Raw genomic sequence first — 14023 nt, 5'->3', positions numbered from 1 at the left:
AATTAAACAGAAGAAGATCTATCAGAATGATAGGCTTCCATAAATCCGAAATATACTTTAAGCCCCCTTTTAGAATACATACACCAGAGCTGTTTTTCTCTCAGCATCCTCGGTGGAAGTCACCAAGAAACTCCTGGCCATAGTGAGAGTGAGACCTGGGAGAAAGCTTTTGAGAGGAGTCATTTGGTTGAGTGCCAGCTGGAACAAAGATCCATACGGAACCAGTCTTGCGTCTAGAGATGGATCTCTCAGTTTCCAAAGAAGCACTGCACACTTGACTGAGTCCGACCGAAACAACTCCTCGTTATCACCCTAAAATAAAACACTTCATTCAAAACATACCAGGCAGATAGTTGGAAAATAGGCGCCATTGATTCCCTTAATCCCGATGGAGATTGAAAAAACAGAAAAAAATGGATGCAATAAAATATATTTTAAAGTGCAAACCATTTTGATTTTATTTTCTTGTTAGACTTACCCCTATTGCTGAATGAGAGGATACAGTATCACTACCAATAAGCATTAGAGATGGTAACTAGGGCTGGCTCTATTCTGTTCTGGCCCCCAGCTTAGTGGTCTCATATCTTTTACGCCCCCGGCGCACGTGCTACTTTTTCACATAGTAACGTGCTATATAAGAACATATAATTTGTAACTGGGGGCATAAAAACACTTGGGGGGGGGCGCAAAACAGAATAGATCCCTAAGACTTATAAGAAAAACTTCAAGTAGAGGTCATCCAAAAACGGGCTTTATGGGTTCCCGTTTCTACTTTTGATTTCGTTTTTCGATATTGATTCTATTCATTAGATTCCATTTATATTGCTCTGCTGAGCAACTGCTGTTTAAGAACACATTGAGCAGAATGAGCGAGAATGAAACTAGCCAAGAGAAGAAAGATTTAACGCAAAACGTCTAGAAAGCGGCACAATTACAGCGAAACCAGTACAGCGAAACACATTTAACGCAAAACGTCTAGAAAGCGGCACAATTACAACGAAACCAGTACAGCGAAAATTCAAAAACACAGCCCGACAAGTCCTGAATCACAGTCCAAAGAATTGAATGACAAACTTCAAAACTCTTCAATTGACTAATGGAAAAATTGAATAACAAAGGCCAAACAAACTTTCAAAAACAGAATTTGAATTTTAGATACTCTGGTTGTTAGGGTAACGAGGATCGATAATTAATATACAAATATTCGAAGAAAAAATAAAACCCAAAAGGGCATTTCACAGATATCTTTCCGGACACAAGCATAAGCGAAAACATAACCATGAGCGAAACAGGGAACAGAAACTCATCCAAACCCAGAGAAATAAAGCAAATTACAAATTGCTATAAATCTTAAATACTTCAAAATAGCTTCTGTACATCTATTCATATGCCACCTATACATATACCACAGATCTGAGCCTTACAAAAGTTTCGTTGCCCCGTATACTGAACGAACTTGAAAAGCAACAAAATTTTCAAGAACTTAAAAATACCGAAAATTATTAAAGTTGTTGAAATTTAATGTTAATATCCTTAAACATTTATCTGGGTCATCAAACTTTTTCCTTGTTGAAGAAAACTAAACGTGAAGAAAACCTGAAAAAAATGAGGTAAAATTAATTAAAAGCTGGAAACATTAATGATATCCAGATAGTCAAATTCATTTCTCTGTTGCTGAAATAATTCATTCACCCATTTTCAAGCCTTAAAAACAACGGAAAAATAACAAAATTTCAAAACACCCGAAAAGATTAGCGAAAACTACTTTGACCCTAATGCTAAAGTTGGCCTGAACAACAAAAAGAAACCAAATATTTTAGCATAAAAAGACATTTCTAATAGCATAATAGCGTTAAAAACAATGATCGACCTTTAAAATAACCCAATTAACAAAAAATTACAGAAAACTGAGAAAAACAAAAATGACTGCATTCAGGGGAAAAAAACAAAACTGAAGTACATTGAGCACCTAAAAGACTACTAAAGTAAGCTATGGGCCTCTATTGTAAATTAATTCCCGCCTGTTTACCCCGTTCCAAATACTCAGGGTCATTGAAAAAGGTGTGAAAACAAAAACATAGCAGGAAAAGGTGTGAAAATAAAAACACTGCAATACAATCAAAAGAATTGCATCAAAGGAACCACCGTATCTGACTAGCAGATCAATTGACAAATGCCAGCCAAAAAGTCTCAAAAACTAAAAAAACAAACAAACAAACTAAAAAATATAATCATTGCTACAACTCTTGAAGCTTTTGCCCCAAAGGTCAAATACCCATTAACCCAAGCTAAAAAATGAAAACTGCAAAAACTTCAGAAGTTTCAAAATTTCGCACTACTATGTTCAGAAAGATTTTTTAGCCAGCCTCTGGAATCTGTCCAGTAACTCATCTGCAAGCCCAGAAAACAAATCAACTGTTTGAATTGTTCTGAAAACTATTATCGAAGATTTTGAATTTTTCACATTTTAGTTTCGCCAGCCCCAGTAGCCACGAAACCTTCTCTGGAGTTTGATAGTTTCTAATGCCAATGGCTTGGTTTTTAATATCACGATTTTTTTCAACTTTTTGATATAAATTTTTGGCATTTTTTAAGTTTTTTGAGGGGCCAGGGAACCTCTAATAGGTTTTAATAATAGGTTAGTGTATAGTTGTTAGAGGCAATGGAATCTAAATGGCAAACATGTGCAAATTTTAATGAAATGTTGCTAAAAATTCGAGATGTTAATATCATCAGAATCATTTCATTGTCCTGATAGACAATCCAGCAACTCAACTTTAAGCCTAGAAACGTTTTCACCGGCTCATTAAGACCGATAAACTGAATAGAAGAAAAGAAATGATTCAATTAAACAGTTCTGCTTTACAATATTATTTCAGTTTCGAGTATTGAAGAAAGGGCTCTTGATATTTTTGTTTATCTTGAGTTGGCTGCATTGCTTCACTTTTATACATAGTCGGTAGTTGAGCCAATAGTCGGTAGATGCATATTACAATAATGACCAGATAACAAAAAATAATTTCAGTATTGGTAAGACCTAAGGCGGATTGTGACTCACAATCTGGGGTGGATTTGAAGAGAGTCGACTTCGGATGATTCTGTTGATTCCCATGACTCCTGCTCCTCTGCTTTGCACTGTTTTATCCTGTTGTCTAATTGTCATTGACGAGATGAACACATTCTGCAAAAATGATCAACCATAATTGGAACCAATGGTCACAAGTGGGCCGCTCGGTTGACCGGTCTACCAATGTTCTTTAATAAAAAAATTTCACTTATCTTGGATAACTGAATTGAATATCAATTGATATAAGATTACTATCCGATAACAAAAAGGTCTTATCAATTTGGAGCCCTCGTCAAGTCCAAATCAACTAGCAGCTCTTAAATTTAATATACACTTGATTTTTATATGGGATAAAGAGAACGGAACTGTGAGGAAAACTTCCTATCGATACAATACTACGTCGACTGTCGATTAATATTATAAATCCGATCGTAAACCTGACTCTTTTTAACCAACTTATGACTCTATACGATTAACAAGGCGGCTCGTTAATGTGCGTTCGCACATGATGTTCCGACCCGAGCTCATCTACATTTTTGACTTAATTGTCAACCAAACGAAGAGATAACAAAAATAGATGTTTGAATTTAAAAAAAATGCTACAAAACCTAACTACAAATTGAATTACATAATGCCATTTCTCATTACAGCGCTCACGAGATCTACCGATAAAAAGACTACGAGAGAACACAGCAAACAACAAAATATGCAAAAACAACATTTTCACGGCAGAAACCAAATATATAATTTTAAAAGCACCTATTAACAACGTCAAAATGCAATCACATAAAACCTTAACTACACAAATTTAGTTTTTGCTAACTATACAGCAGATGTATGTTTTTCATAATGAGATTAGGTAAAAAGTTGACATAGAGAAAAAAAATGAGATTAAAGTCAAAGATCAATCAACATTTCCTAAACCAAATAATCTTTAGCTTTTTAACAAAATAATTCTTGATAAATTTACTAAAAAGTCAATATGAAACTAATGAGACCGGTCTTTGCTGAGACTAAACCATAGGAATAAACTAAATACGCAGAAAATCTCGAAAAAACGAAAAATTTACACAAAGACGCAGAAAATCTCAAAAAATTACGAACAATAACATAAACTATTGAAGCCATTAAAATCATTAGCTATTATCTGAATTTTATTTAATTTTATTTCAGTTTACATTTATACTCATTCAGCTAAAATTATACTGAAAGAAAAAAGAAACTCGTTCATTTGGGCCACGTTTGAAAATCATTGGCATCTGTTATTACCTGAATAAGCTAAAAGAGAAAAAAAAGAAACACAAATACACCACTCACAATATTTTTTATGAAAACGCATAATGTCCACCAAACAAAACATCAGTTACGACATAATATTAGTCGACAAGTTGTTTTTTGAAATTCAAGGAATTGGAGTGGACTTCTCAATGACGAGAATAAGTTGCCGAAAAGAACAAAAAAACTTGAAAAGATTGAAAAATTTTTGAAGGTGTATAATATCATAAATTTCAAGACTATTGGCTTTAAACTGCTTCGGGTAACATCACTCATTACAGGTTTATGGGCAACATTACAGGTTTCTGAGACCGATCAGAATTTCACGGCTACCTAAAAATAAAAAAAAAAGCAAAAACAGCAAACACACAAAAATTAAGCGAGAAAAGTTTCAAAGCCATTAGAGAATGAACTTTTCAGTATAAACTCCTATTTTCAATTAATTTTTTAACAGCAAGGTGATTGTTTCTACTGTTACAAAATGACCTGAAAAACAACAAATATAAACAAAGATATTAAAACCACGAAGTTTTTGAGAAAAGCCCTAGTATCAAAGACATTAAATTCAATTATTTTCAACGGAGTTAATCAAACACACTAAATTCTGCCTCGATGAAATAGCAATCATAGGTTTCATTCATGTGACATCAATAACTCATCACAATAAGTCGTATGGCAAAGAAAAAATACATCAAAACCACGAAATTTGAGAAAACCCATAGTATCAAAGTCATAAAATTCTACAGCTTTCAACGGAAGGCATTTAATACGCTAAATTAAGCCTAGATGATGTGACGACTAGGATGTTTGTCATTCAAAATTTATCAATAAGACATTACAACAAGTCATTGACTATGAAAACAACAACGAAAACAGGCAAAATCCAAAAGTTCGGTAGAAAATTGAGAGAAAGTGTCGAAGCTATTTAAACCATAAGCTTTTTTCTCTGAAAACGTTTTCAACGATCCATTGATCGTCTTCACTAAGCCAATGGGAGCTATCAATATTAGGATAATGTAATACGATTTCAAAAGGAACCAAAATTACTAAAAAAAAGCCAAAAATTATAAAAATTATGAAAACTCGTGCACCGAAGTCAAAAAAAAAATAGTTAGAAGACAAAACCGCTAACTAGATAAATTGTTGTTGATGTAAAAACAGCGGTTCTCTCATTACCGAGACTGACTTACAATCCACCAAAATAAGCTTAAGATTGATTTATGTTCAAAAAAATTTCAAAAAAAGAATATTTTTAAAGTCTTAATTCAATGAATACGCTGAGCTATGCCACGATGTGAATACAAGGATGTTTATCATGCCTAGGTAATCAATAAGACATCACAATATGTCTTATGACTATGAAAAAAAAAACAACAAATACACGCAAAAACCAAAATTTCTTTAGAAAAATGGGAGAAAGTGCTGAAGCCATTTATATCATATTGTTCTCCCAGAAAATTTTATCTATGATCCTTTGGAAGTCTTCACTAAAGGAAGATGTAGCCAGCAATATTAGGATGACGTGATAAGATTTCAAAATGAACCAATAAAACGAAATTTTCAAAAAAAAATTTAAAAAATTTGAAATCTTGTGGCATTGAAGACGTATAACCAATAGTTCTTTGATAAAGCGGCCAATGAGATTAACTTATGTTGCCGTGGTATGAAGGAGTTCAATCCTGTTTTTGCTGAGACGAACTTACAGTTCACAAAAATAAGTTTCTGATTTACTAATTTTAAAAAAAATCGAAAATTAATTTTCAAAGTCTTAACAGCCAATAGCTGTCCACTCACAGCACTAGATAGGTTCACTTAATGCTCATTAGCCAATCTATTGCACCTTTAGTCAACAAGTTTATGCCATAGGATTATAAAACTTTAGTAAAACCTCAAAAAATAAATCAAAATTTTGATTTGAAATTATGAAATTTGAGATACGAATCCAAAAAAAAACATGAGCGATCCCTTTGAAACAAATTTTTTGTTCATTGGGCTTCATTTGATCGTAAAAGAGGTTTGTCATTAACGGAACTTCGATATTAAAAGTGTCTAGTAGTCTCTAGGTGACTTGAAAAAACAAAAAAATTGCAAAACTTTTTGTTACTAGTCTTTATTATCTCCTTTCGGCTATTAAAAACCTAAAATTGATTTACTTTTTGGCGTGAAATCTAGTTTTGAATTAAATTTTTCGTAGAAAAAACGTTAATTCGAACGAAAATTATGGTAAAAATGAACAAAAGTGAACCAAATATCAGGTGTTCACATGAAACTTTAAACTTCGATATTAAAAGTGTCTAGTAGTCTCTAGGTGACTTGAAAAAACAAAAAAATTGCAAAATTTTCTAAAAAAAGAGCTCCCAAACCTAATTCGAATTTTTTTATATATTAAACTTCCCTCTAAGACTAGAACTAGTCTTTATTATCTCCTTTCGGCTATTAAAAACTTAAAATTGATTTACTTTTTGGCGTGAAATCTAGTTTTGAATTAAATTTTTCGTAGAAAAAACGTTAATTCGAACGAAAATTACGGTAAAAATGAACAAAAGTGAACCAAATATCAGGTGTTCACATGAAACTTTAAACTTCGATATTAAAAGTGTCTAGTAGTCTCTAGGTGACTTGAAAAAACAAAAAAATTGCAAAATTTTTTGTTAAAATTTTTTGTTACTAGTCTTTATTATCTCATTTCGGCTATTAAAAACCTAAAATTGATTTACTTTTTCGCGTGAAATCTAGTTTTGAATTAAATTTTTCGTAGAAAAAACGTTAATTCGAACGAAAATTACGGTAAAAATGAACAAAAGTGAACCAAATATCAGGTGTTCACATGAAACTTTAAACTTCGATATTAAAAGTGTCTAGTAGTCTCTAGGTGACTTGAAAAAACAAAAAAATTGCAAAATTTTCTAAAAAAAGAGCTCCTAAACCTAATTCGAATTTTTTTTATATATTAAACTTCCCTCTAAGACTAGAACTAGTCTTTATTATCTCCTTTCGGCTATTAAAAACCTAAAATTGATTTACTTTTTGGCGTGAAATCTAGTTTTGAATTAAATTTTTCGTAGAAAAAACGTTAATTCGAACGAAAATTATGGTAAAAATGAACAAAAGTGAACCAAATATCAGGTGTTCACATGAAACTTTAAACTTCGATATTAAAAGTGTCTAGTAGTCTCTAGGTGACTTGAAAAAACAAAAAAATTGCAAAATTTTTTTGTTACTAGTCTTTATTATCTCCTTTCGGCTATTAAAAACCTAAAATTGATTTACTTTTTGGCGTGAAATCTAGTTTTGAATTAAATTTTTCGTAGAAAAAACGTTAATTCGAACGAAAATTATGGTAAAAATGAACAAAAGTGAACCAAATATCAGGTGTTCACATGAAACTTTAAACTTCGATATTAAAAGTGTCTAGTAGTCTCTAGGTGACTTGAAAAAACAAAAAAATTGCAAAATTTTCTAAAAAAAGAGCTCCCAAACCTAATTCGAATTTTTTTATATATTAAACTTCCCTCTAAGACTAGAACTAGTCTTTATTATCTCCTTTCGGCTATTAAAAACTTAAAATTGATTTACTTTTTGGCGTGAAATCTAGTTTTGAATTAAATTTTTCGTAGAAAAAACGTTAATTCGAACGAAAATTACGGTAAAAATGAACAAAAGTGAACCAAATATCAGGTGTTCACATGAAACTTTAAACTTCGATATTAAAAGTGTCTAGTAGTCTCTAGGTGACTTGAAAAAACAAAAAAATTGCAAAATTTTTTGTTAAAATTTTTTGTTACTAGTCTTTATTATCTCATTTCGGCTATTAAAAACCTAAAATTGATTTACTTTTTGACGTGAAATCTAGTTTTGAATTAAATTTTTCGTAGAAAAAACGTTAATTCGAACGAAAATTACGGTAAAAATGAACAAAAGTGAACCAAATATCAGGTGTTCACATGAAACTTTAAACTTCGATATTAAAAGTGTCTAGTAGTCTCTAGGTGACTTGAAAAAACAAAAAAATTGCAAAATTTTCTAAAAAAAGAGCTCCCAAACCTAATTCGAATTTTTTTTATATATTAAACTTCCCTCTAAGACTAGAACTAGTCTTTATTATCTCCTTTCGGCTATTAAAAACCTAAAATTGATTTACTTTTTGGCGTGAAATCTAGTTTTGAATTAAATTTTTCGTAGAAAAAACGTTAATTCGAACGAAAATTATGGTAAAAATGAACAAAAGTGAACCAAATATCAGGTGTTCACATGAAACTTTAAACTTCGATATTAAAAGTGTCTAGTAGTCTCTAGGTGACTTGAAAAAACAAAAAAATTGCAAAATTTTCTAAAAAAAGAGCTCCCAAACCTAATTCGAATTTTTTTATATATTAAACTTCCCTCTAAGACTAGAACTAGTCTTTATTATCTCCTTTCGGCTATTAAAAACTTAAAATTGATTTACTTTTTGGCGTGAAATCTAGTTTTGAATTAAATTTTTCGTAGAAAAAACGTTAATTCGAACGAAAATTACGGTAAAAATGAACAAAAGTGAACCAAATATCAGGTGTTCACATGAAACTTTAAACTTCGATATTAAAAGTGTCTAGTAGTCTCTAGGTGACTTGAAAAAACAAAAAAATTGCAAAATTTTTTGTTAAAATTTTTTGTTACTAGTCTTTATTATCTCATTTCGGCTATTAAAAACCTAAAATTGATTTACTTTTTGGCGTGAAATCTAGTTTTGAATTAAATTTTTCGTAGAAAAAACGTTAATTCGAACGAAAATTACGGTAAAAATGAACAAAAGTGAACCAAATATCAGGTGTTCACATGAAACTTTAAACTTCGATATTAAAAGTGTCTAGTAGTCTCTAGGTGACTTCAAAAAACAAAAAAATTGCAAAATTTTCTAAAAAAAGAGCTCCCAAACCTAATTCGAATTTTTTTTATATATTAAACTTCCCTCTAAGACTAGAACTAGTCTTTATTATCTCCTTTCGGCTATTAAAAACCTAAAATTGATTTACTTTTTGGCGTGAAATCTAGTTTTGAATTAAATTTTTCGTAGAAAAAACGTTAATTCGAACGAAAATTACGGTAAAAGTGAACAAAAGTGAACCAAATATCAGGTGTTCACATGAAACTTTAAACCTCGATAACTCCTCGAAAAAAACGAAATTCTAAAAAATCTTTTTAATTTCGAATTCTACGCTGGACGAGCTTTTTAATGATACCATGCACATTTATCTACGATGAATATATCGGTCGGCCAAAATTCACGGAACAAAAAAAACCCATTTGAGTATATAGTTCCTCCCCCCACAAGTGGGGTCGGAACAAAAACAATAATACACTTCATGGTTATGTGTACTTGTATACTAAGCCAAATGGAACTTACGCTGAACGCGGACATGATGGTGTTAGAGACAGCCTGGAAGTCGTCCTCTGCCACCTGGTTTGTGTCGACCTCCTGGAACAGTGCTTTGGACACTTGTGTTGGTACCATGTCAAGTGCACTCTGCATTCTACAATAGAAACAATGCACTCACTAACTCTCATATGTAACAGCCACCCATTTCTTAAACCTATTTTGTTCCGACCCACCGTAGTGTACATTCATTGTACGAGAGTTGTGAGTGGTATCGTTAGAAAGCTCGTCCAGCGTAAAATATAAATTAAACACGACTTTTTTTTGAATTTCCGTTTATTGGCGGAGTTAGAGGTTTAAACATTTGACTTATTTCCGTTGTTCTGGTTCACAATTTCAATATTTCTGTAAAATTTTTGACAATCTTGATTAAAAATGTTAAAATTGTAAACAGTAGTGTCATTGGCTTTAACTTTAAAGACATTGAAGTGCTGCTGAACTATTTGATCCAATTTTTTTGGTGCAAATTTTGGAAAGTATAAACTAAAAAACGCAGACAAAATCTTCTCAAACTCCAAATAGCGCTAGTTTTAATTCTGCTTCCTATGAGTGTTCTGAAATTGAAACGTTAACGGTTTGTTGCTAACTTCTCTCGATAATTCTCCAAAATTCATCATGTACCAGGAGAGGCACGTGCTAAAAAACTGTAACTTTGAACACCAAGTCATAATGTTGATTTTATAGATGTAATTCAATGGTTAGGAAATGGATGACTTTTTCACGGTAGCAAAAGAAGATTTGTGAAGCAAATCTCACGAAAGTTTTAACTGTTGACAAGGAACAACAGTGGGCAAAGGGTAGCCCAGGCATATCGTGCCAAAGTAACTATAACTCAAGGGTCTTTTTTGAAACACCACCAACACTGGCGTCAGTGAAGCAAGCTGATTAGTTTGCTTCAATGACGTCCGGCCACAACACCGCCAACACTACACATTCAAAATTAACTGAAGGCGGAACACCGCACAGTTTTTTCTGGTGACCCCCCTAACCAAGCTCGAACGCGCAACCTCAAGGCAAAGGCAAGGGCAAAGGCAAAGACAAAGACCACGAATCATCCCCAAAGACCAAGACCCATCCCCCACCGGACAGTAAAGACCCCCCAAAACAGTCAACATTTCAACAACACAATACACAAAGCAGAATTCAAACCTCCTTACAGCAATGCCGAACAGAACCATGCAACCACCCGTTTTAAAAGCAAAAATCAGGGTGATGGGGGAGAAAATTGCGAAGAACCTGCAAACCATGAGCGAATTGATTGACAGTGGGAACATAAACGCAGCGAAGAATGTTCATGAAAAGGCAGCGGAAACATTCTCGGAGTTCGAGGAAACCAGTTACGAGTTGATTTCACAGCTTGACGAAGAACAGCACGAGGAGTACATCGGAAAAATCACTGACACGTGGAACAACATCGACGACATGAAAATTAAAATTCAGAACCACCTTTCGCAAGAAAACATCACAACAAACTACAACACACAAGACAACAACGAGACAACAGTAACAGCCAACTCTACAGCGGATAACTCAACAACCAACAACAACATCAACACTAGAGCAATTGGACAACAGCAAACATCCATTAACAGAAGTTTACACAACGAACAACCAGAAACTAGCAATTCCGCTCAACGTGACAACCTCAACAGCTTTTGGTATGATAGACTAGCTTACTCAAGCAGCCTAAACGACCAGCAGAACAGAGTTACTGGAATGGGGGACACACATTCAATCAGCCAACAGAACAACCACAACAATTGCCAACAACGTTATCACAACCAGTTCCATTCTATACGCCTTATGTGGAAGCTCTTCCAAAGATGAATCTTCAGAAGTTCAACGGTCACCCGAGCAAATGGGCAGATTGGTACAGCCGTTTCAGTTTCATGATTGGAGACACTCAGCTCAGTGATGGACAGATCACCTATCTACAGGGACTTGTAATTGGAAGAGCCAAAGCAGCAATTGAAGGATTTGCCTGCAACGGACACCTGTACAAAGATGCAATAAACGAATTGAAACAGCGGTTTGGGAACCCAAACGTCATTATCAGCAACTTGTTGGAGAAACTCATCAACTACAGGCCACCAACGACATCTCTTCCTTGGACAATTGTAAATTTTTCCACATTCATTAACACCATGAAAAGGACACTACAAGAACTCAACTTCGAAGCCGATCTCAACAGCACGACAATCTTGAAGCATGCAACCGACAAACTACCTTACAGCGCAGAATTCAAATGGAATCAGTTTGTTTTACGACGAAGAATTCAGCAGCCCACACTTGCAGACTTCAACCAATGGATTAAAGAAATAGCAGAAGCACATGAACGTTCAACGAATCAAGGACGAAGCAATACTAGTCTCAGCGCAAACAGTGATACACGTCAACGAAAATTCAACTTAATTGGAAACCGACAATTTCATCAACAACCAACTCATCCAAACAGGGAAGAACAGCAGCAACAACAACCAACACAGAACATAAACAACATTAGCAACAACAGGAACCAGTACAACCAGAGGAGCACAACACAAATGCTTCAAGCCACAAGGGGAAGCAACAGCAACAACCAGCCTCTGCCTTGTGTCTTCAACGACGGTAATCATCAGTTATTCCATTGCCCAACGTTTAAAGCAAAGACAGCAGACGAAAGACTACAAACGGTTTATCAGTTGAACCTTTGCAGAAACTGTTTGGGAGCAAATCATCGAGCCAACAACTGTCCTTCAACCTCTAATTGCAGGGAGCAAGGATGCGGACAGCGACACAACACTATGTTACACGGTGCCAACAGTAGATACGGACGAACAATGACATCAATTGTTCAAGCAAACTCTCAATTGAGCAACTCAAGAGGAAATGGTAACTCATTTGCAGTCATCAACAACAAAGATACAGCCACAACAAAGGACACGACAGCAGCAACAAAAACAACGAATCTTCTCTATGTCATGCCAGTTATTTTACACAACAAAGAGAACAAAGTTCGAACATACGCCTTCATCGACCCAGGAAGCAGCTTGACAATACTTCTCTCGAAGACAGCCCACGAACTACGCCTTCAGAAAGAAACACGTCAACAACTTGTTTTGGAGGGAGCCAACGGAACAGACACAAAATCGTGTTACACAACGTCAACAGAAATTTCGAATTTGGAAGACGAGGAACGCTACAACCTCAAACAGATATACGTTGTGGAAAACATCAATTTGCCAAAGCTGAGGGAGCACCCGGGAGACATTGCCAGAAAGTATGACCACCTTAGACATGTCAATATGCCAACTCTGGATAATCTCGAAGTCACAGTATTGATTGGACAGGACAACATTAACCTTATCTCACCAGTCAGAGTGGAACAAGGACCATCGACAGCACCAAGCGCAAGTCTTTTCAAACTTGGTTGGACTATTTCTGGACCCCATACAGTATTGGATGACAGCAAAACACAACATTCAATGCATCATACTGCTTTGTTTTGCAGCAATTGCCTCGAACAAGACAATGACCTCAATCAAGAAGTTTCTCATTGGTGGATAGCAGAAACAATTCCATTGGAATCCAAAACCAAGTCAAATGATCCAGAAGTTTTGTTGGCCACCAAGATACTCAACACAACATGCGTGAAACAAGCAGATGGACTTTATGAAACGGGACTTCTCTGGAAAGACGACAGCAGTTTACCAGACAACCGATCACAAGCCTTGACACATCTGAATCATCTTGTCAACAGACTACAGAAAAGACCTGAACAGTACAAGAAATACAATGAGGGCATTCAAGCAGACCTGGAAAAAGGCTACATTGCAAAAGTACCTTTCCATAGACAGAAAGATACAGGATGGTACATTCCACACTATGGTCTTGTCAGCCCAAACAAACCCGACAAAATACGAAGGATCTGCAATGCCAAAGCACCACAAAGCGGAACAAGCCTCAATGACAAACTCTTAGCTAGACCTGACCTCCTCGGGAACATGCTTGGAATTTTGCTACGATTCCGACAGGGAGCCATCGCCATCCAGGGAGACATCGAAGCGATGTTTATGCAAATCGGAGTACGACAACAGGACCGACGTTATCTACGATTCATGTGGAGACAACCCAACAGCCCAAAATTAGAGGTGTACGAATACCAAAGACACATCTTTGGAGCCAGAGACTCACCAGCTTGCGCAAATTTTGTTTTGCAACAGACAGCCAAAGACGACATCGAAGATCACCCAAATTCTCTAGAGATCATTCAGCGGACATTCTACATG

The 14023-nt window shown here is 34.8% G+C and overlaps 1 protein-coding gene across 2 annotated transcripts in view; it reads right to left on the bottom strand.

Moving 5' to 3' along the window:
* The window catches only part of LOC142344697 (uncharacterized), a 101824-nt gene that overhangs the window by 77138 nt on the left and 10663 nt on the right, over positions 1–14023 (bottom strand). For both annotated transcript variants that reach the window (XM_075396562.1, XM_075396563.1), the window contains exons 4-6: positions 9726–9852; positions 3059–3181; positions 83–312 (exon numbers count right to left, since the gene is read on the bottom strand). In XM_075396562.1, the coding sequence (XP_075252677.1) occupies positions 83–312; positions 3059–3181; positions 9726–9852 (480 nt within the window). The remainder of the gene's footprint in view (positions 1–82; positions 313–3058; positions 3182–9725; positions 9853–14023) is intronic.

This window comes from Convolutriloba macropyga, chromosome 8 (assembly GCF_964194025.1).
Source record: "Convolutriloba macropyga chromosome 8, txConMacr16.3, whole genome shotgun sequence".
Classification (NCBI taxonomy): domain Eukaryota; kingdom Metazoa; phylum Xenacoelomorpha; order Acoela; family Convolutidae; genus Convolutriloba; species Convolutriloba macropyga.
The sequence above is the reverse complement of the archived record's forward strand: the minus strand, read 5'-3'. Positions and strand labels throughout refer to the sequence as shown.